Source organism: Phalaenopsis equestris, unplaced genomic scaffold, assembly GCF_001263595.1.
Source record: "Phalaenopsis equestris unplaced genomic scaffold, ASM126359v1 Scaffold000002, whole genome shotgun sequence".
Taxonomy (NCBI): Eukaryota; Viridiplantae; Streptophyta; class Magnoliopsida; order Asparagales; family Orchidaceae; genus Phalaenopsis; species Phalaenopsis equestris.
Window position 1 is genome coordinate 56,026,507 of NW_018164444.1, and position 20,211 is coordinate 56,046,717.

General features: G+C 42.5%; 1 protein-coding gene across 3 annotated transcripts in view; it reads left to right on the plus strand.

The window, feature by feature from the left end:
• LOC110032550 (serine/arginine-rich splicing factor RSZ21A-like) overlaps window positions 1-20,211 on the plus strand; it is a gene marked incomplete at its 3' end in the record, with an annotated part of 41,527 nt that overhangs the window by 16,701 nt on the left and 4,615 nt on the right. For all 3 annotated transcript variants that reach the window (XM_020736213.1, XM_020736220.1, XM_020736228.1), the window contains 1 exon segment: window positions 8,236-8,324. In XM_020736213.1, the coding sequence (XP_020591872.1) occupies window positions 8,236-8,324 (89 nt within the window).

The following is a 20,211-nucleotide window of genomic DNA, read 5'->3' on the forward strand; positions in this document are numbered from 1 at the left end:
CACCTGTTCGAGGAATACCTCCACGAAACTCCTGTTCACGAAATAATCGTGTCTACTCGCCTCCTGCACCCTGCCGAACTCCACCTGTCGCAAAATCTCCTGCGACGAACCGACAAATTTAACTGGTCGAATTCCTCAGATTTTCCGCAAAACAAGGCTCCTATTCACGGTGGACAACCTCTGTTTCCCACGGATGTTGAACCGGTCGAACTCCTCTGTTTCCTGAAACTGAATGACGGTTCACGAAACTTGACCTCGCGCCTCTTTGCCCTTCGCCCTTCGCGACTTCAAAACTGCCTCCGAAACTGTTTCTTCCGCAGATTTTGAACTCAATTTGTCGCTGCCTGCCCGCGAACCAAGAGACGAACTGTCGAACTGCCGACTCCGCAGAAACCTGACGGATGACTATCTCGATGTCGCGACTAGCTGCTATCGTGAGACTTCCTTCGCATGCGATTCGCAAATCATCAAACGTCTCCCGTCTGCCACAATTCGAATTTGCCTCTTTCCGGTGTCGCGTAGAAGAAGCCCAAGATTCGCGAACTGCCGATCCCGTAGACGTCGATCCCGTCGACGCCTCTATCTTCGTCGCTGAACTGCCGCTCAAACTTCGCCCCGTTCTCCGCTTTGCACGATTCGCTGAAGCGAAATTGCTCCAAACCGCAGCACTCTATCGCCGAATCGATTCGCGAACTGCCGCGAGAAAATTTCGCTAGACTCCCGCGATTCACTTCTTCCGAAGAGGATTCGCGAAATCCTGCACCGAGCCTTCCTCCTTCCCGCCTTCGTGAAACCGAGCAAGTGAATCAGGAGGGAGACTCTCTGTCGCGAACGAAGTCTCCTCTGCGTTGTCTGTCCGAAGCTTCACGTCGCCCGTCCCGAACTCCTGCCGCGAAGCCTTTAGTCGCGAACCTGTCACGAACGCAGAAAAGCGATTTGCGACTGTGAGGAGTTCGCGAAGGACCCCGATCGAACCCCCCAAAGTCGCGATTCCTCTGATTTTCTCGCGAATGATCAGCCCTCTGCGATGCCGCGATCCTCTGCGTACCGCGAACCCTTGCAGAATCGCGGGCTCCACTTCACGTTCGAAGCGAAGCCCCTTCACGAACTTCGTCCGCCCCTCCAACGCGATCGCACGCGAACTCCTCTATGAACGATCGATGGCTGGTTGCGAAACTCCTCATAAACCTGTCGCGCATAGGCGGAAGAATTCCTCCTGCGATCTCCTCGCAACGCCGAACCGTCCGAGGAACAGCCTCAAAACCGCCCGAACTTACTTCTCAAATCTTTTCCTGCGTCGATCTCCTCCTGTTCCCCTCGAAAAGGCTCTGATACCAATTGTTGTGAAATTTAACGCGGAATAAAACAGGAATCGACACAAACTAGAAGAAGAACACAGAGATTTAACGAGGTTCGGCAAAGAATTGCCTACGTCCTCGGGAGCGAGCGGCGGTTTCACTATTTCAGAGAAGTTCAATTACATCCCATAGGGTTTCCCATATAAATAGACATATACAAACCCTCAGATAAAATTACAATCACGCCCTCGCTCCTCCCAACCCCCTTTATTCCAAGAGACACTCCTTTTCACCAGGAGACACGCCTCTTCAAAAGAAACTCCAACTCCCCAGATTTGAGCCATATCTAACAGTTGGTTTCTTGCTTCCAGTTCACCGAGGCGTCAGTGACCGAAAGGGATGGGCGTGCCGTGACGACAGCGACCCGAGGAAATAGGCGTGCCGTAGTGGCAGTGACCCAGAGGTGGGTGTGCCATGGAGGCAGCGACCCGAGTGAGGTGTGCCGAAGCAGTAGTGACTGAAAGAGATGGGCATGCCGTGGCGGCGGTAGCCTGAAGAAGTGCAACACGAGCAAATGATAATGATCATGCAAGCTAACACATACCAGATGCAACATACAAACAAACAATCATGCGATATAATGTAAAAACAAACAAACATACAAGTGATTGGTTGCCGGATCGGAGCGGTCGGTCGAACCAAAGTGAGACGCTCATCGGGCCGGAGCGGCCTATCAGAGCAAATTGAAATGCTCGCCAGGCCGGGGTTGCCGGTCGGAGTGAAATAAGATGCTCACCAGGCCGGGGCAGCCAATCAGAGCGAAGTGAAATGCTCACCTGACCGAGGCGGCTGGTGGGAGCGAAGTGAAATGCAACAGACACTAAGAAAAAATGCAATATGCAACAAACCAATATGCCGATAACAAACCAAACTCTTGCTAACGACCTCGCATAAGTATCTAGGGCTGACGCACTTGGATCAACGACATCGCCGCCTCCAGCTTTGGCATGACAATGTGGAGGGGGAACCCTCCGATTTCTCGTAGGGGAGACTCCACCGTTTGTAGGGCGGACTAGCTACAAAGCTTTTTTCGCTCTTCGAACACTCACTATCTTATAGGACGGACTAACTACAAAGCTTTTCCCGTCTTCTAAGATCAAACTCAACTAATCCCTCCAAGGGAGATTGGGAGCGCCAAAACCGTGAGAAATTGTGATTTCGACCCGACGGAGTTAAGAACTAAGGCTCACAACAAGAGGGGAGACATTCGGCTCGATGGGGGGTGTTGGCTACGCACGAGAAATCTAACCTAAAGGCTAGCTCTAGGAAATCCATTTGTCCATCACACAGGCACGTTTACGCGCAGACTCACACCGGCGCTTGCACCCCGTGTGGGCGATCGAACCCACAAGCCTAGACTCCACTGTTCCTAAAGCTGGCTAGGAGGTAGGGAATCTCACCACCGTGACGGTTGCAGACACGTTTTCTTTGCTTGCTCCAAACTCGCCGACGTTCGATCCATGCTGTAGTGTGTCTCGTAGAACGTGCACATGCCAACAAAAAGACCCAATGTGGGCAGAAGTTAGTGATGTATGTAAAGTACACAAAAAAAGAGCATAGCATATGAAAATGCAAACGAGACGTATACCTTAACGACGCTCAACATCGGTAAACCCAGGGAGGATTCTTTTCTCGTAAAGTAGAAGACGTCCACGCCTCTTCAAGAAGCGGTGTCGTCACTACCCCTCGGAGGTAAATCACTCCGGCGAGATATTCCGACCACCGGGGAGTGAGGGACGATGAGGTGGAGGAGCTAACTCGCTGGCGACACGCAAAGGAAAAATGCGAGGAAGAGGGTTTAAACTCTCCCATCTTTTCTTTTTGCAAGGAGATGAAGGTGGGTTGTGCAGCGCCGACAGGAGGTCTGCACGTCAAAGGAGGCTTTGTCGGCGAGAGGGGAAGCCAAGGGGAGGGCTCGACCAAGGAAGGAGGCCGATAAAGGAGAGCTCGGACCTGAGAAGGAGTTAGGCAAGGGAGAACTCAGATCAGCGGCAGCAGGGCACCTGAGTTTGGGAGGCCGGCAGGATGCCGTCTGTGAGAAAATGAAGCCTCGAGCGCGGCTGGCCGAGAGGAAGAGGAAGGTGGCGGCCCTAGGCTGCACGACTGGAGGGTTTCCGATGTGGCAGAGGGCGTCGGCGGCTTCGTTCGCCCTCGAGGAGTCAGTGGCGAGAAGGAGGAGACCTCAGAGCTACGGTTCGCGAGAGCGGGCTCGGGCGACTGCTATGTCGCGAAGCAGAGGGGATAAGGGAGAGAGAGTGTCGCGCGTGGGGTTAAAAAAAGGATAATCTTTCTCTGTTTTTTTTTAATTTTTATTAAAAAATATTATTATTAATTAAAACTCACCTTATATTTTTCGCCGAACACTCTATTGTGGTGAAATGAATGTCCTCTCTAGGTAAAATCAACGCTCTGGACGCGTTAGCGCAGTCCGTTTCACCATCAGGGGTCATCTAGACAACTTCGTCAATGATCAGGCCAATTCGAGTCAATTTCCCGCGTGACGCGACGATTAATATTTGTCGATCCAATTGAAGTCATCCGATGAACAAAAATGTCGACCGACCTTCGCCTAAGCGAAAGCCAAAGCCTGATTACGTGCCACTCAACACGCGCTGAAAGGTCCTAGGTGGGTGCCTGAACTATCAGATATTATGGACGGGCCGTAAACTATTCTGAGCTATGCAGATGGACATCCTTCACTCGTGATATAAAAAATTGATGGCAACAGGGAGTGTAAAATAAGGTGTCTAATATGCTCACTAATACCTGTCCCTAAACACTTTTTTCCTGGATTATTTGAATTTAGGTACTACTGATCTCTTTCCTTTTGTCCCATTGACAATCCTGTACAAGTATCTTCCACTATATTAGAATCAGAGGATATAAAGATAGCTACACATTTTACTCCCTGTTTTGCTAAAAAGAAACAAGTTTATTTTGTGTTTAGGTCAATATATTAAGGGGGCACCATCATCCTCCACTCCATTCCATAAAAGACCATCTTTTTTCGTCCAAATTATTTTGTAATGATTCTTCAAGCTTTCAATATCCTAATTCATATCAAAGCCTAAATCTAGCCCAAAGCTTATGACATTGGTGAAACGGGGTTATGGGAAACAACTTGAAGCTAGGACAATGAAGTGATTAAGCACGTTTCTATATTACTCTTTATATTATATATGTTTAAAATAGATGGGATAAACTTTCATCACATCTTTTACTATTTGATACGAACCAGGATGATTTTTCACAAAAGTTAGGGCAACCAAATATTTTATTCCAATAACACCCAACAACACAACTCAAATACTTAAAGTTAAACACCTATAATTTGAGAGATAGGAGATCTCTCCCAACCCCTACAATTTGAGAGAGAGGCGATATCTTTCAAACCCTCAACATAAGACTCAACACTACAATCTCATGCGTAGCCTAACCTTAAGTACAATAAGCCCTATTTCTACCTCCCAATAATAACTAATAAAAAACGAAATTGCCCTTAGGCACCGACGTAACATTTCCCTCATCCCGAATAAATATTGTCTTCAAGTTGAGAAAAAAAAAAACTACCACTTGATAAAGTTGAGTAGTTCTCACTCATAAATTGACTTGAGCTGGCCCTCACCGTTAACACTTGCTTCAAATAAGTCATGAGTCGTTGACACTGCATGAGGATTGCGTGTAATTCATAGCCTGAAAAATCTGCATCTATAGTGAAAGGTTGGTTGAAATTCGGTAATGCCAACATTGATACACTTGTCATGATCTTCTTTAACTTCTCAAAAGTTTGGTCTTCACTTTCTTCTACTAAATTTATCCTCCAGTTTCTCCATCATCAACCATAAAATCAAATTACAATACTTTATGAACTTTCGGTAGTATTCTATAAGTCCCAAAAATCATCTTAACCCTTTCAAGGTCTTGAGTAGTGCCTACTTTGATATAGTTGTCACCTTCAATGGATCCGCTTGACACCAAGCTCTTGCATAAACTAGAGTCGGTGCGAAGCATCATCTTCCTCCCCTCCACCCTAATCTCCATGGTCAGAGATTTCCAATCCACCGACATTTCTTCGATCGTCTATAGCCACTTCGCCCTCAGAATCACATAAGTACTTCGTAAATCCAAGGGAAGGACCCACCTGTGTACACTGTAATATTAATATCAATTCCCTTTAAATTCCTCGCCTTTTCTTCACCTTCCCTGTTGCCATCATAACCCAAAAACTTCTTGTATCTACCAACTTTAACCTCAATTGGTCCACAACCCGATTTGACATAAAGTTGTGAGCGGCCCTTTATCTACCAACACCACTACAGGCTGCTCCCCAATCTATCCCCTCACCTTCATCGTGTGATTTGGAGTAAATCCCACTATTGAGTTGAGGACACCTCCATTACATCAGGGTGTAAGAGCTCATCTCCCTCCATCGCTTCTTCTTCCAAATCCTAACTATATGCTTTCTCCTCATCCAAATTGTAAGGACCTGAAGCACACGATCCTTGCACTTATGGTCAAGTGCATACTTCTCATCACATCAGAAACATAATCATTTTTCTCTTTTGTTCTACACCTCATCCTTTGTTAGACGCTTGAAATTGACACTTGGACAAACCCCCATATCCCTCTCCTTCCACCCCTCCATCTGGAACAACACAATCTTGGTTCTCGGTGTTAGGGCTGTTGATATACTCATTTGGAATCCTCCCATTGTGTTGTTTTTGATGGTTCTCTCCATCTAGTTCTTGTCTTCTACCATCCGGGCTAGCTCCATCGTCTCCCCTAATCCCTACAGTCTCAACTGTTGGAGGGCTACACGTATGCCGGGCTTTAGGCTTTTTCATGAAATTCTTTCAATGCTGCTTTAGAAATCTCTCGTCATCTGGCCCTACATTAACTCAAATCTCTGTTTATACTCCTTAACATTCCTCTCTCGAGTCAAGGTAAATAATTGCTCGTGTAGGTCTCTTTTCTGAAGGGTTCAGAAACGTTCCAACAAGCAATTCTTAAATTCCTCTCACGAGTGAATTTGATATTTAGCGTCTCTCCACTGAAACCATGCTAGGGCTTTCTCCTCAAAGCATAACCTTGCAACCATGAGATTCTCTTTCTCATTCACCTCAAAATATCACTCTACCCGGTACATCCAACCCTATGCATCTTCTCTCTCGAAGATTGACATCTTTAACTTTCTAACCCCAACATCTCGACCCCAACCCAACTTTCTCTCCCTTTTGTGATTCCCCCCATGTATTCAGGATGAAAATCCCTTCGATCATAAACATACCTTAACCTGACTTCTCTCATTCGTTCTTCATACTCTTCCATACCCCCTTTTTCGACCCAACCCCCCTGTATTTGGAAATCCCGAATCCACCCCCAATTGGAACCTTAGGGGAGATTCTTGACGGTGAATGCTTTCCTTCTCATGTTTCTATTGTCCGATCTCTTTCCCTTTAGATTTGGCCGAGGATTCATTGGTCGAAACTTGGTTAGAGTTTGCAATTTGAAATGTAGGTGAGACTTTGGATTGCATCTCAATGAACATCCTCTTCATCTCCTACAAGCCTTCAAATCTGTTTTCTATTCAGTTTTTATGGAGGAAAGCCTTCCTTCTATGATTGAGAACCTTTCCCCAATCCGAAATTTAATTTGTCCCATTCCTTTCATTCACTCTTTCAAAGCATCCACTTTCCTTGCTTCTATCACTTTTGGACGGTTTCAAAATACCTTTACGCCGAGATATCGTAGTTTGGCTTGCCAGTAGTCTCCAATCCTAACTGTATAGGGATAGGGCACAACGACATTTGTGACAGCTCAACTGGATGATTTTGTCACACGATTCCGTCATTGGCTATCACGACTGTATTAGTGATTCCGACTTTGAATCGCGAGGTTTTGCGACCCTTGATCCGGTTTTTGCTTCCCAGATAGCTCGTTCAAGACTGTATTACATCATAAATGCGTCACCTGTATGTCGCGATCCCGTCTGTTGCTTCCCAAGAAGGTTGAAACATGACTATTCCACGTATTTTTCTGTACACCGCAATCCCATCGTTGGCCTCACAACTATCTCGGATTGTGACTGCTATGCAGCTAGGCATGACGCTGCGAACCCGACGTCTTGACGATTTCGACAAATATACAAAGGTACAACAACGATCAAATGCTCTGATACCAATTTGATACGAACCAAAATGTCTTTCCACATAAATTAGGGCAACACAAATATTTTATTTCAATAACACCAAACAACACAACTCAAATATATAAGGATAAACACTTGCAGTTCAAGAGGTAGACAATCTCTTTTACTTACAATTTGAGATGCAGGAAATTTCTTTCAAACCCTAAACCTGAGACTCAAAAACACAATCTCATGCATACCCTAACCCTAAGCATAATAAACCCTATTTATACCCCACAATATTAACAAAAAAAAGGCTAAATTGCTCGTAGGCGCCGGCATAACACTATTCAAATGACTATGCTGGAAATTAATGAGATATAATTCATTAATTTCTTGTGGAAATTGCATAGCAAATTTATTTTGTTAGTACTATGGAAATAATTTTATAATCCATGGGTTGGTCCCTTTGCTTTTTTGTACGTAAGTGTTACTCCTGCAATGAACAACAATTGGCATAAATTCAATAAGTCTAGAAAGCGGTAACGCGCATTAGTCATGATAAATTAAAGAAACAATGCTTTTGTCACATTAACGTGCTTATCTTCCCGAAATTATCTACCAACTTCTTAATGGATTACTTTCATTTAGGTTTTGCATTCGCCTCCCATATTTTACTTAAATTCTTAGATTCCTTTCTTTGATTCAGATATTCCTAATTAGTTGATGATGTGATTATTTGAAATGCAGTATCTGGGTTGCCAGAAGACCACCAGGCTATGCTTTTATAGATTTTGATGACCGCAGGGATGCAGAAGATGCTATTCGTGACATGGATGGTTTGTTAAATTCGCTGTCTTTTGTTTAGGTTTTGCAATGAATTATCATATTTTAATTTTTTTTTGTGATATGGAATTTATAAATTTTGCATAAGCTTATTAAATGATTATGGACATTAAAATTTTTCTTTGGAACTGATGTAATATTTTGGAAATATCAACTTGTATTAGTGTCTTTTGTAATCTGGCTGGAAGGGCTGGAAGTTTACTTAAAGAAAAGCTTCATGTTTACACATTTAGGTTGTTTTTTCCCATTAATCATTTATATATGGAAACTTTTAGCTTAAATATGTGATGCGAATCTGTCAGTCTGTGTTTGTCAGTAATGTAATTGTTCATTTGTTTTTGTTTCTTAGTTTATTTCAAGTGTAATAGCATATGCATGATGTGGACTCCTATATAAACATAATGTGCTCTCTATTTCATTTTGATAGTTAGCACGGTCTAATTTTTCGTTGTATGATTTTAATTTAGTCCATATTATTCCAATTAACATCTAGCATGTTTTGAAGCATTACAATCAAGGGATTTGCTAAATAGTCTTCACTCTAATTCATTTATGGTATTGTTGTTATCTTCTTCAAGCTATTATACATGTGTTTCCAGCTGCTTTCCTTGTGCCGCTAGCCTTCCACCAACTTAGATGTGTGTGTGCGTGCGTGTTTGCTATTTGTTGCTTCGTAGCTACAGTTCCACTTATTACCATTATTGAACTATGGCTTCTAAGTCCGCTAATTGTTGCACGTTCTTTTTACTGTTGACTTAGTTGAATGGGTTTGATGAACTTGTTTATTGCTCTATTGTTGAACTTGAAAAACTGTTGAATTTGTACTCATGTAGGTGGCATTAGATCCTTTTAGTTTTTGTTTAGATTTTTATAAACTTTGGTTAGTTTTTATTTTGGATCACGCTATAAATAAGACTCTGAAGGTGGTTAAAAAAGTTGCTGAAAATTGAATGTTGAAATATACTTAAAGTTTTCCTGCCATCTTTTATTAGCGTTGGATTTGTATACTTTGTGCGCATAAAAGGTGCAAATGACGTTTTTTCGGAGGAGATTTCTTCTATTGGCTTGAAATTTAGTTTTGCCAGATGGGGTGTTTTCTAAATTATTTAATCGCTAGTTTGTATGCCGATTGAAATTTCGTTGTACAAGGTGTGTGTTGGATTTTGTCTTTCAATTGTGAACTTAACCATTATTGAAAATTAGTTTTCATGATCTTAATATCGTAAATAATAATAAAATTTTTATTTCTAGCGTTACATTAGTTAAACAAAAGTTTCAGAGACTTTGAAGAAATGAAGTAGGGAAAATAATAGGACTTGATACTATTTTAATAGAAGTATTGAAATGTTTAGGAGACCTGAGAAATTTTTGGTTTGCTAAAATTTTTTAATATTTTTTTTAAATTAAAAAAATGCGTGATAAGTGAACAAAGAGTTCATTAGTTCATATTTTTAGGAATAAAGGGAATGCACAATTTCGTGCAAATTATAGTGGAATTAAGTTAATGTGTCATGCATTAAAGTTATGACAGAGTTATTGAATATAGGTTGCGACGTGATATAAAAATTTATCAAAATTAGTTTGGATTCATGTTGGGTAAGTCTACTTTGGAAGCTATGCATTTATTGAGTTGTTTGATGGACAAGTACATAGAGAATAATGATGATCTACATATGATTTTTATTGATTTAGAAAAAGCTTATGATAAGGTTCCAAAGTACTTTGGAGAATCCTAGAAAGAAAGGTGTTTATATTGCTTATATTCAAGTCATTAAAGATATTTATATTAGAATTGTCACTTGCGTTCGATCACAAGGAGGATTGACTAAGTTTTTGCTATTTTAGGGATCAACTTTAAGCTCATATCTTTTTTCTTTAGTTATAAATGTTCTTACGGGACATTTACAAGAGGATGTGCCTTGGTGCATGCTTTTAACTAATGATATACTTTGTGGATAATAAGACTAGTGAGAAAGAGTCCGGGAAAAATTTGAATTATGGAGGTCAACTTTAGAGTGTAAAAGCTTTCATTTAAGTAAATTTAAAGCTAAATAGATGAAATGTAATTTTAGTAGTAGTAGATTTTGTGGCTGGATTGTAATAATGGGTGATCATGTCATTAAATGGAGTGAACATTTTATATATCTTAGGTCTATTGCTGATGGTGATATAAATGAGGATGTTGTTAGTAGAATTCAAGTTTCATGGTTGAAGTGGAGTAATGCATCAGATCTATTGTGTGATAGAAAAGTATTGCTTTGGCATAAAGGAAAATTTTTCTAAATGTTGCAATACTTTATGGCGCAGAATGTTGTATTGTAATTGAGAAGCATAAAATGAAGTGTTGCTTAGATGAGAATGTTTAGGTGGATGAGTGATTATACACTTAGACAAAATGACAAACGAATAGATCCGCGAAAGGTTCGAAGTGGCTAGTGGTAGAGTAAAGAGAGTCGCCTCAAATGGTTTGGCCACAGTAAACACGACATTTGATGACCTTGTTAAGAGAGTAGATGTTTTAGATTTGACTTATGTTAAGAATAATAGAGGTAAACCTAAAAGACTTGGGCATGTTGTATAAAAAATGATCTTAATTTATTATAATTAAATAAAAATATGACAATCAATAGGACATAATGGAGAAAAATGATTCATATAGTCGACTTCACTTTGTGTGATAAAGGATTTTTGTTGTTATTTTTTTAGAATTGTGAATTTTGACGAGTATTAAATTACATTTTGAATTGAAAAATAATATTTGCTATCTCTATATTAAACAGTTTTTGCTAAAATCATAAGTTGGTAACCTGAGGATCGTGAATTCAATTTATGCTCATGTGTTTGCGCGCTTCCTATATGCAATCTGGGGAGTGTATGGGGAATGGCTTTGGATATTCTTCCTGGGGTTTGTCCTTGTGCTCTTCCTCTTTCATTCATGGCAACTGTCCTCTCATGGCGACTTTCTTCCCCAACTTTTGATCTTCATCGCTTGCACTCACCAACACTTTCTCTTCTTGATCTCCATTCTACTACAATCACCTCCCTCTTTGGAAGCTCATATGGTCATGATAGTTCCTCCAATTTAGCCACTATCACCTTTGTTGCCTGTAGTCCCTTCTATCTCGAGGGCTGCTTTTGCTACCCATACTTCATGAGATATTGCACCTTCTGTTAGTTGTACATTTTTGTTCATTTGTTGAGGTTGTGAGTGATTCTTCAATCATGACATTCCATTTCTATTGGGCTATCGGGCTATCGGTCTATCGGGCTATCGAACTACCGGGTCATCGCCGCATTCGGGCTATCGAAATATCAGACTATCAGGCTATCGCGATATTGGGCTATCACGATATCGGGTAATCGGGCGATCGAGATTTCGGGGTTTCGAGGTTTCGTGCTATCAGGTTGTTGGATTGTCCGACTATCTTGCTATCGGACAGTCGCGCTATCACGCTATCGGGCGATCGGTCTAGCGAGCTAGTGGGCTATCGGACTATTGGGCTATAGAAATTCCAAGGTTTCGAGGTTTCATGCTATTGGGCTGTCGGACTGTGTTGTGTTATCGGGTTTTTGGGCTATTGGATAAATCAAGCCATCAGGCTATCGGGCTATCAGTCTACCGGGCTAACAGTTTATCACACTATCACGCTATCGGGCTATCGGGCTATCGGGCCATCGAGGTTTCGTGCAATCGGGCTATCGGACCATCGAGCTATGAGAATCAGGCCATGGGTCTATCGCGCTAGTGGGCTATCAGGCTATCGGTCTAGTGGGCTAGCAATCTATCGTGCTATCTGGCTATCGGGCCATCGAGATTTCATGCAATCGGGCTAGCGAGCGATTGGCTACCGGGCTATGGGACTATCGAGCTATCAAGCTATGGGGTGATCGGGCTATCGCACTACTGGGCTATCGTGTATCGGTCTAGCTGGCTAGCGGGCTTTCGCGCTATCAGTCTATCGGGCTATCGAGGTTTCGTGCAGGCGGGCTATTAGGTTATGGGGTTTTCAGGCAATCGGACTATCACACTATCACACTATCGAGCTATCGCGCTATTGGACTATCAGACTATCGCGCTATCGGGCAATCGAGCTGTCGAATTGCCCGTCTATCGGGCTATCCCGCTATTGGACTATCGGGCTATCGCGCTATTGGACTATCGTGCTATCCCGCTATCGAACTATCGGGCTATCCTGATATCAGACTATCAGGCTATCGCGTTATCAAACTACTAGGCTATCAAACTATCAGAATATCGCGCTATTGGGCTAGCCGTCTATCGGGCTGTCGGACTGCGCGTCTATCGGGCTATCGAGCTATCGGTCTATCGGGCTATTTGGCTATCCCGCTATCGGGCTATTGGGCTATCCCGCTATCGGACTATCAGGCTATCGCATTATCAGACTATCAGACTATTGGACTATCGGGCTATTGTGCTATCGGACAATTGGGATTTCATATTGTCAGGCTATCAGTATAAGGAGATAACAGACTATCACGCTATTGGGCTATTGCGTTCTCGGGCTAGCGGGCTATCAGGCTATCGGGCTATCGAGATTTTCGGGTTTCGGGGTTTCAAGGTTTCGTGCTATCGGGCTGTCGGGCAGTCGGGCTATGAGGCTATCGGGCTAGCAGTCTATCGCGATATCAGGCTACCACGGTAGCAGTCTATCGCGATATCAGGCTAGTGAGGTTTCGTACTATCGGGTTATCGAGTTATCGTGCTATCTGGCAATCGGGCTATTGAACTGTCGCGCTATCGGGCAATCGCGCTATCGGGCAATTGCGCTATCTGGCAATCGCGCTATCGGGCAATCGCGCTATCAGACTATCGGGCTATCGCGCTATTGGACTATCGAGCTATCAGACTATCTGGCTATCGCGCTATCAGACCATCAGACTATTGCGCTATCGAACTATAGAGCTATTGTGCTATCGCGCTATCGGATAATCGGGTTATCGTGCTATCGGGCTATCAGTCTAGCGAGCTAGCGGGTTATCACACTATCAAGCTGTCAATCTATTAGGCTATCCGACTATCGGGCTATTGGGCTATCGAGCTATCGGACTATCGGACAATCAAACCACATGGCTATCAGACTATTGGGTTATCGTACTATCGGGCTATCGAACCATCACACTCTCGGTATAGCGATAGCTATCAAGCTATCAGACTTTTGGGCTGTCGGGCTATCGGGATTTCAGAGTTTCGAGGTTTTATTCTATCGGGCTATTGGGCCATCGTCCAATCGGGCAATCGGGTTGTCGGACGGTCGTGCTATCGGACAATTAGGCTATCGGGCTATTGGGCAATCCATGCTGACATCAACCTAAGGTGCTTCAGGGACTGGTAGAGGTGTGTACAAACCTGTATTTTGGTCGCGAGTTTTGGCGATATGACAAATCGTACATTCTCGGAATGTCAGTCAACTTCTTATGTTAGTTGGGGCAAAATAAAAAGATGTTCTTTCACGAGTGCGAGAGTTTTATCTCTATCGAAATGACTGGCTAATCCACTATTGTGTCTCTTGGATGATAGCTTCACGTAGTTAGCATCGCGGAATGCATAATTTGTTGTGGCGGAACAAGTAGCCGTCCGTGTGGTAGAACTGCCCATGAGGTTTCTCCCGATATTGTTCCCAAATTTCCCTAAAGTTTTCATCGGTATCATATAAGTTTTTCATAATTTCAAAGCCTACGACGTGCGCCTGCAACTATTTGATCAGAAGGTGAGGACGACTCATAGCATTGGTGGCACGGTTCTGATTTCGACTTTGTGTTTTAGTAGGAATTGGAATGACGCTAAAAATTCTTTCCAGGTAGCGTGACGCTATTTGAGTTTGTTTCGACTGTTTAGAAATTTTAGAGCTTCATGATCCGTGAAAAGTGTGAACTTCGTGGTGAGTAGGTAATGACTAGTATTCTAGAGCTCTAACGATGACACAAAATTCTTTGTTGTAGGTAAAATATTTGCGTTGAGTCTCATTGAGTTTTTCGCTAAAATAGGCAATAGGGTGACCGTCTTGACTTAGTGCAACGCTGATGCCTACGTCGGAAGCTTCACACTCGACCTCGAAGGGTTGGTTGAAGTCAGATATGGCAAGAACTAGGGCTTGGGTGACCTTTTCCTTCAAGATGTCGAAGCTGGTTTGGGTTGTGATCTCCCACATGAATTGTTTCCGTTTCAACAGTTCTGTGAGGGGGCGGTAATAGTGCTAAGGTCGCGAACAAATTTTTGGTAGAAGGAGGTTAGCCTCAAAAATTGTCGAAGCTCGGTAAAGGATTGCGGTGTAGTCCAGCTTACGATTGCCTCGATGGTTATTGTCCATTTGTATCTCTGTGCTAGACACAATGCAACCCAAAAAAACATATTTGATTTGTGAGGAAGTGACACTTCTTGGGATGGGCATACAATTTTTCGGAACGTAAGACTTTGAATACTGCCCGTAGGTGTTGTAGGTGGACTTTCTTGGATTTACTATAAACCAAGATATCATCGAAGTTGTCCACCATGAATTTCCCAATATTTAGCTCTAAAGACTTGATTCATTAGACGCATGAAAGTGATGGGCACGTTGGACAGGCTGAAAAACATGACTATCCATTCATAAAGGTTGTCTCGTGTTTTAAAGGCGATTTTCCACTCGTCTCTCGATCGCATTCTGATCTTTTCGTAACCACTTCATAGGTCATTTTTTGAGAAGACAGTGGTGCCGTACAATTGATCTAAAAGATCATCGAGTCGCGGTATGAGAAAACGATATTTGATTGTAATTTTATTTATGACATTCTTGTTAATGCACATCCGCCAGGAGCTATCTTTCTTGGGTGCGATGAGAGCGGGGACGATTCACGGGTTGATGCTTTCGCGTACCAATCCTCTCTTAACATGATCTTGCACATGTTGTTGGAGTTCTTCGTACTCTGCGGGTCGTAATTGGTAGGCGTGTCTATTTGGTAGTATCGACCCTGATATGAGGTCAATTGCATGTTAGATGACCCGTAGTGGAGGTAATCTGTCTGGGAGATTGTCGGTCATGACGTCTTAGAAATCATTTAGGAGTGGTTTAAGTTGTGTGGGTATCTTTTAGGAGGACCATGGGTAGTGCGATCGGGGCATCACGAGCTGATTGTAGGAAGGTGGCTCGTGAGATTAATGCTTCTTCGGTTTCGATCGAGGCCCACACATATTTTATAGGAAATAGAATGATGCGTCTTCCATCCTCCTATTTAATTATTATAACCATCAACTAGATAATAGCTCCAGCTTAGGTGTGGATTGTGTGATTTATGCGAATAGGAGCCGGTTCGGTCCAACTGTGATGTTGGACCGGTTCAATAACTTGTGCGGGCGTGCGTGAGTTGCTCGCGAAAGAGTGCCGTGGGCGGTGGGGGACGTTTCCGCATCATAAATTACTCAAGTCTTTATATTTTATTTCCTTTAATTACCTCTTTAAATTTGTTGAATAATTTTTTTCTCTTTTTTATCATTCATTTCATTTATTTCAATGATTTTTTACTTACAACATGTATATAATTATAAAAGCAGGCATCTAAAGAAATAGTGAAGTCTTTATATAATAAAAATTCAATTTACTACCTATAAGAAAGCAATTTTTCTCCTAAAGCTTGAATTTTCACTTTCCCTTGAATCCCCCTTTAGAATTCTTTAATTAACAATTGTTGCATCTTTAATCACTTATTAAAATGTTCTATTTATGATACCTGATTTTTATTCATAAAATATTAATGTTAATATCATAACATAATTAATTAATTAATTTATATTATTTAAAAACTTAAACTCTAGCATGCCTTATTACACGAGCTCGACTTCTCCTGCAAGCTAAGGCTGCTTCTTTTTTCCAATCCTTCGCACGAAGCTGCCCTACTGAGGCTTCTCTATTCGTATCTCACCCACACGAAAAAATATTACATCAGTACTACGCACATAGAAGTAACGTGCGTAGCCAATGAAATCAAGCCACGACACCTCGCGCGACAGGAAAAAAAACAGCGCAGTAACACGGGGAATATTCTCACCTGTGTTATTCATGTGTTATTACGTGTCATTCATGTGTTATTGCGTGTCATTCATGTGTTATTGCGTGTTATTCATGTGTTATTGCGTGTCATTCATGTGTTATTGCGTGTCATTCATGTGTTATTGCGTGTCATTCATGTGTTATTGCGTGTTATTCATGTGTTATTGATGTGTTATTGTGTTATTATAACACCAAGAATATTCTCATGACACAATAACACATGAATAACACACAATAACACATGAATAACACGGGGAATATTCTCGACAGAGAAAAAATCGGCGCAATAACACGGGGGAATATTCTCCTCCGTGTATTCATGTGTTATTGTGTGTTATTCATGTGTTATTGTGTTATTATAACACCAGGAATATTCCTATGACACAATAATATATGAATAACACAGGGAGAATATTCCCCGTGTTACTGCGTCGTTTTTTTTCTGTCGTACAAGGTGTCGTGGCGTGATTTTGTTGGCTACGCACGTTACTCTACGTGCATGTTGATCTCATTTTTAGCGAGGTCTAGTCTTCCTCTTAGGGTTTAGGATCTAGCATTAGGGATCTTCCTTTGACTATCTTAGAACCTTAGAAATGGGACCCGCCTCATTTTAGAAATTCAACCCGCTTCTGTACTCTTTTGTGGTTCCGCGTGTGTGGTATCAACTTCTAGCATTTAGAAGGGTGAAACCAACATGAGGAAACCCAAAAGGGATACCTATAGGACCTTCCTGAGCCTTATGGTGACTTTTCGCACAATTCGCACTCTCGCGCGCACAAACTTTGCACTTCAGAAATTCGAAGAAATTCGACGCGTCCGATCGCCACAATTCACATCGCCTGCATTGTTATTTGTCGAGGGCTCGAGTAAACCTTTTGAGACGATCGATCGCGGGTCGAAATTATGTGAAATTTGAATTTTGACGCATTTTTTACCCGATCGTCGACGACGTCGTCCGAGCGACCCCGTATGACAAAACAGACTGCTCTGGCGCGTCCGGAATGTCGATATTACCTAAGGAAGACACCCATTTTGTTACGGCACCGCGCACGAATAAATTGCATGAAATTTAATATATATATAAACGATCGAATCTCCTCTGTTTCCTTTTAAAGCCCTAAATCACGAAATCCAGGGCTCACGCCTCGCCTCCCTCTCTCGTTCGCGAGTCCCGCCCATTCCTCTCGGTCGCGTGCCCTAGCCGAGCCCGATTCTTCTCGCGAAGCTTCCTCGAGGTCCCCTCGTGCTCTGAAAAGCTTCCACCTACTCCCATTTCTCGGTCTCGAGCCGAGCGAGCTCCTCCTCCACGCGAGAGAAAGTTGACTTCTTATTCGTCCTTGCCCGACACTCTCTGCCCGCGACCTTCCTTCCCGAAACCGCGCCAGCCGCTCCGTGCTGTGGTTTTCCTTTTCTTGGTAGTTTGACTCTGGGAAGCTGGTTCCCTGGTACAATGGAATGACATTTCTTCTCCTCTTCCCGATGCTTCCCTCGTTGCCATTAGTCTCGCCGCTCGATCCGAGAGACTTCGTTGGCCTCGCCTTCTGTGGGCAGGAAGCGTCCATTTTCTTTTTGGCTCGATTCGAGTGTCGTGGACTGTTGGGGGTGGTCTTCTTTCTCTTCTCCTCTATTCTCTGCCTATAAGGATAGTTCATTGGGATTTTTTTGGGATAGTTCCTTGGATCTTGGTAGCCATTCCTTGCTCTAGCCGTGAGCCCCCCCAATCCCCATTCCCGGCTTCTGGCTTTAGCCGAGGGCCTCATTGGCTGTTTCCCCTTCTGTGCCTCGGTTTTTCCTTGGCCGTGAGTCCTACATGCTGTTCAGCTCTTCGTAATGATCACAATCGTGAGCATTTATACGATTTCACGGGAAGATTTCTATGATTGTTCGGTATGTAAGGTTGTGGATTAATTCATAAGTTGGAAGTCAGAAAATTTTGATATCAACTTTGTGATTTGGGGAGGATCTGCAAGCTTTTGGTCGATTTGATTAATCCTGCGTTCTTGGAGTTTGGAGAATCAGCGCAAAGAAATATTTTATGATTGTTAGTAAAGACATCGGGCCCTACTTTTCCAGGTTTTTTCGATATGAGTTTTGAGAACTAATCCAATCTCCTTTTCGGTGTTTTAGATGGATCGGTGTCTCCTTTCTCTCACCCCATTTTTGTTCTTTTTTTTTCCTTGCTTCTTGGTTCGGTTTTTTTTGATGCTTATGCCCGATGCATAAGTGTCCACGTATAGCCTTTTGCTATACGTGAAACAATCAAGCAAGGTCGCAAATAGTCGTTTTGGGGCGTACGGTGTTGATGATAAAGACACATCGAGGATAGAGCAGAAATATACCCTATCCTATAACATCAAGATCCAGACATTTGATTAACAATAGGATATGGTATCCTTCACCGATATAAGTCTAGCGGGAGTTGGCTCGAACCTCCTCAGGTTCTTGGCAGTCCTATGCTTGATAGTGTAATCGTCTTGTGGACAATAAACATTGCTAAAATCTATTTCAAAATATAAAATATATTCTTCTTTATAAAACAAAATTTGATAATCTTTTTCGAGATTTATGTGTATGTCAAAAAACATAAATTTTAAAATATGTTTTAAAATTGGTTGTCCACCTTACAAATACCTGTTTAGGCTGGGAAATAGCCCCTTTAAGTGAGATTCAAGACACACTGCTAGATGAGTGGTGGGTTCTATATATTCGGGTGACCGAGTAGCCTTCGTGGACCCTCGAGAATAAATATAGCTGAGTCTAGTCCCATACGAGTGCTTGCGGTCCCCCCGTCCGAATTTTGTTTCTGTTTCTTTGTTTTATCGTTTTATCAAAGCTTTGGGACAGGACACTCGTGTTACTTTTTCTTTCTTTCGGGATTTCCCCAGGAGTTTTGAGGATTTTCTTTAGCTTGAGGTTTTTTTTTTGTTTTTCCGTTGATTTTTCTCGAGTTTTCCGCTTTTCCTTGGGTTTCCTGGACGACGTTTCTTTCGGACTTTGCTTTTTGAGATGCATTTAGGTTTGCTATACTTAAGGAACAGCGGATCTCACGGGCGTACAGATTTGCTTTACATTTTACAGCGGTTAATTTTCCTGTTTCTGCCTGCTATTGCTCTTTTTATACAACATGTTATACTATTTCTGTTTCTATCTGCTATCGTACCGTACAACATGTTATATTATTCATGTTTCTGCTTGCTACTGTTCTTCTCGTATAGCATGTTATACTGCTCTTGTTTTGCCTACTACTGTTCTACGTGCATTCTATTGTTTGTTCATGCATCGCACACTTTACATTATATAACTTCAAGCATGTTTCCTTTTTGCATATGATGTTTAGAGGACTACAACCATAGGACCTTTTGATTTAACACTATAACTGGACACCCTAGAAAACTTAAACTCGTCATGACAAGGAGTTTGGAGCTAGTACGGTGGGCAGCACGACCATCTTCAACAGCAAAACATGTCTTCCCCAACAAAAACCACCCCTTCTCCTAGAAATTAAACAACGATCCATAGGGTTTCGAGGTTGTTTGCCTAGCGCAACATAAACCCTCCACTTTTTCTTTAGGCATTCGTATAGCTCTGCCGTACGATCTAAATCCTAAACTCGTTCTAGGTTTCGAGGTCGTTGTCAGATACGATGTAAACCATCATATCTTTCAGGCAACTTGTGTGACCGTGTCACGCGAATATAAATCATAATTAAATAAAATTGACAGGATGAAACATTTTAATAACTTCATCTTAAAGCTGAAGCCAAACCATAGGATAAACTGAGAAGTCATTGAGGTTCTCCTCAGGATCTGTGGCTTCCCCTCGTTTCTCTCAATTT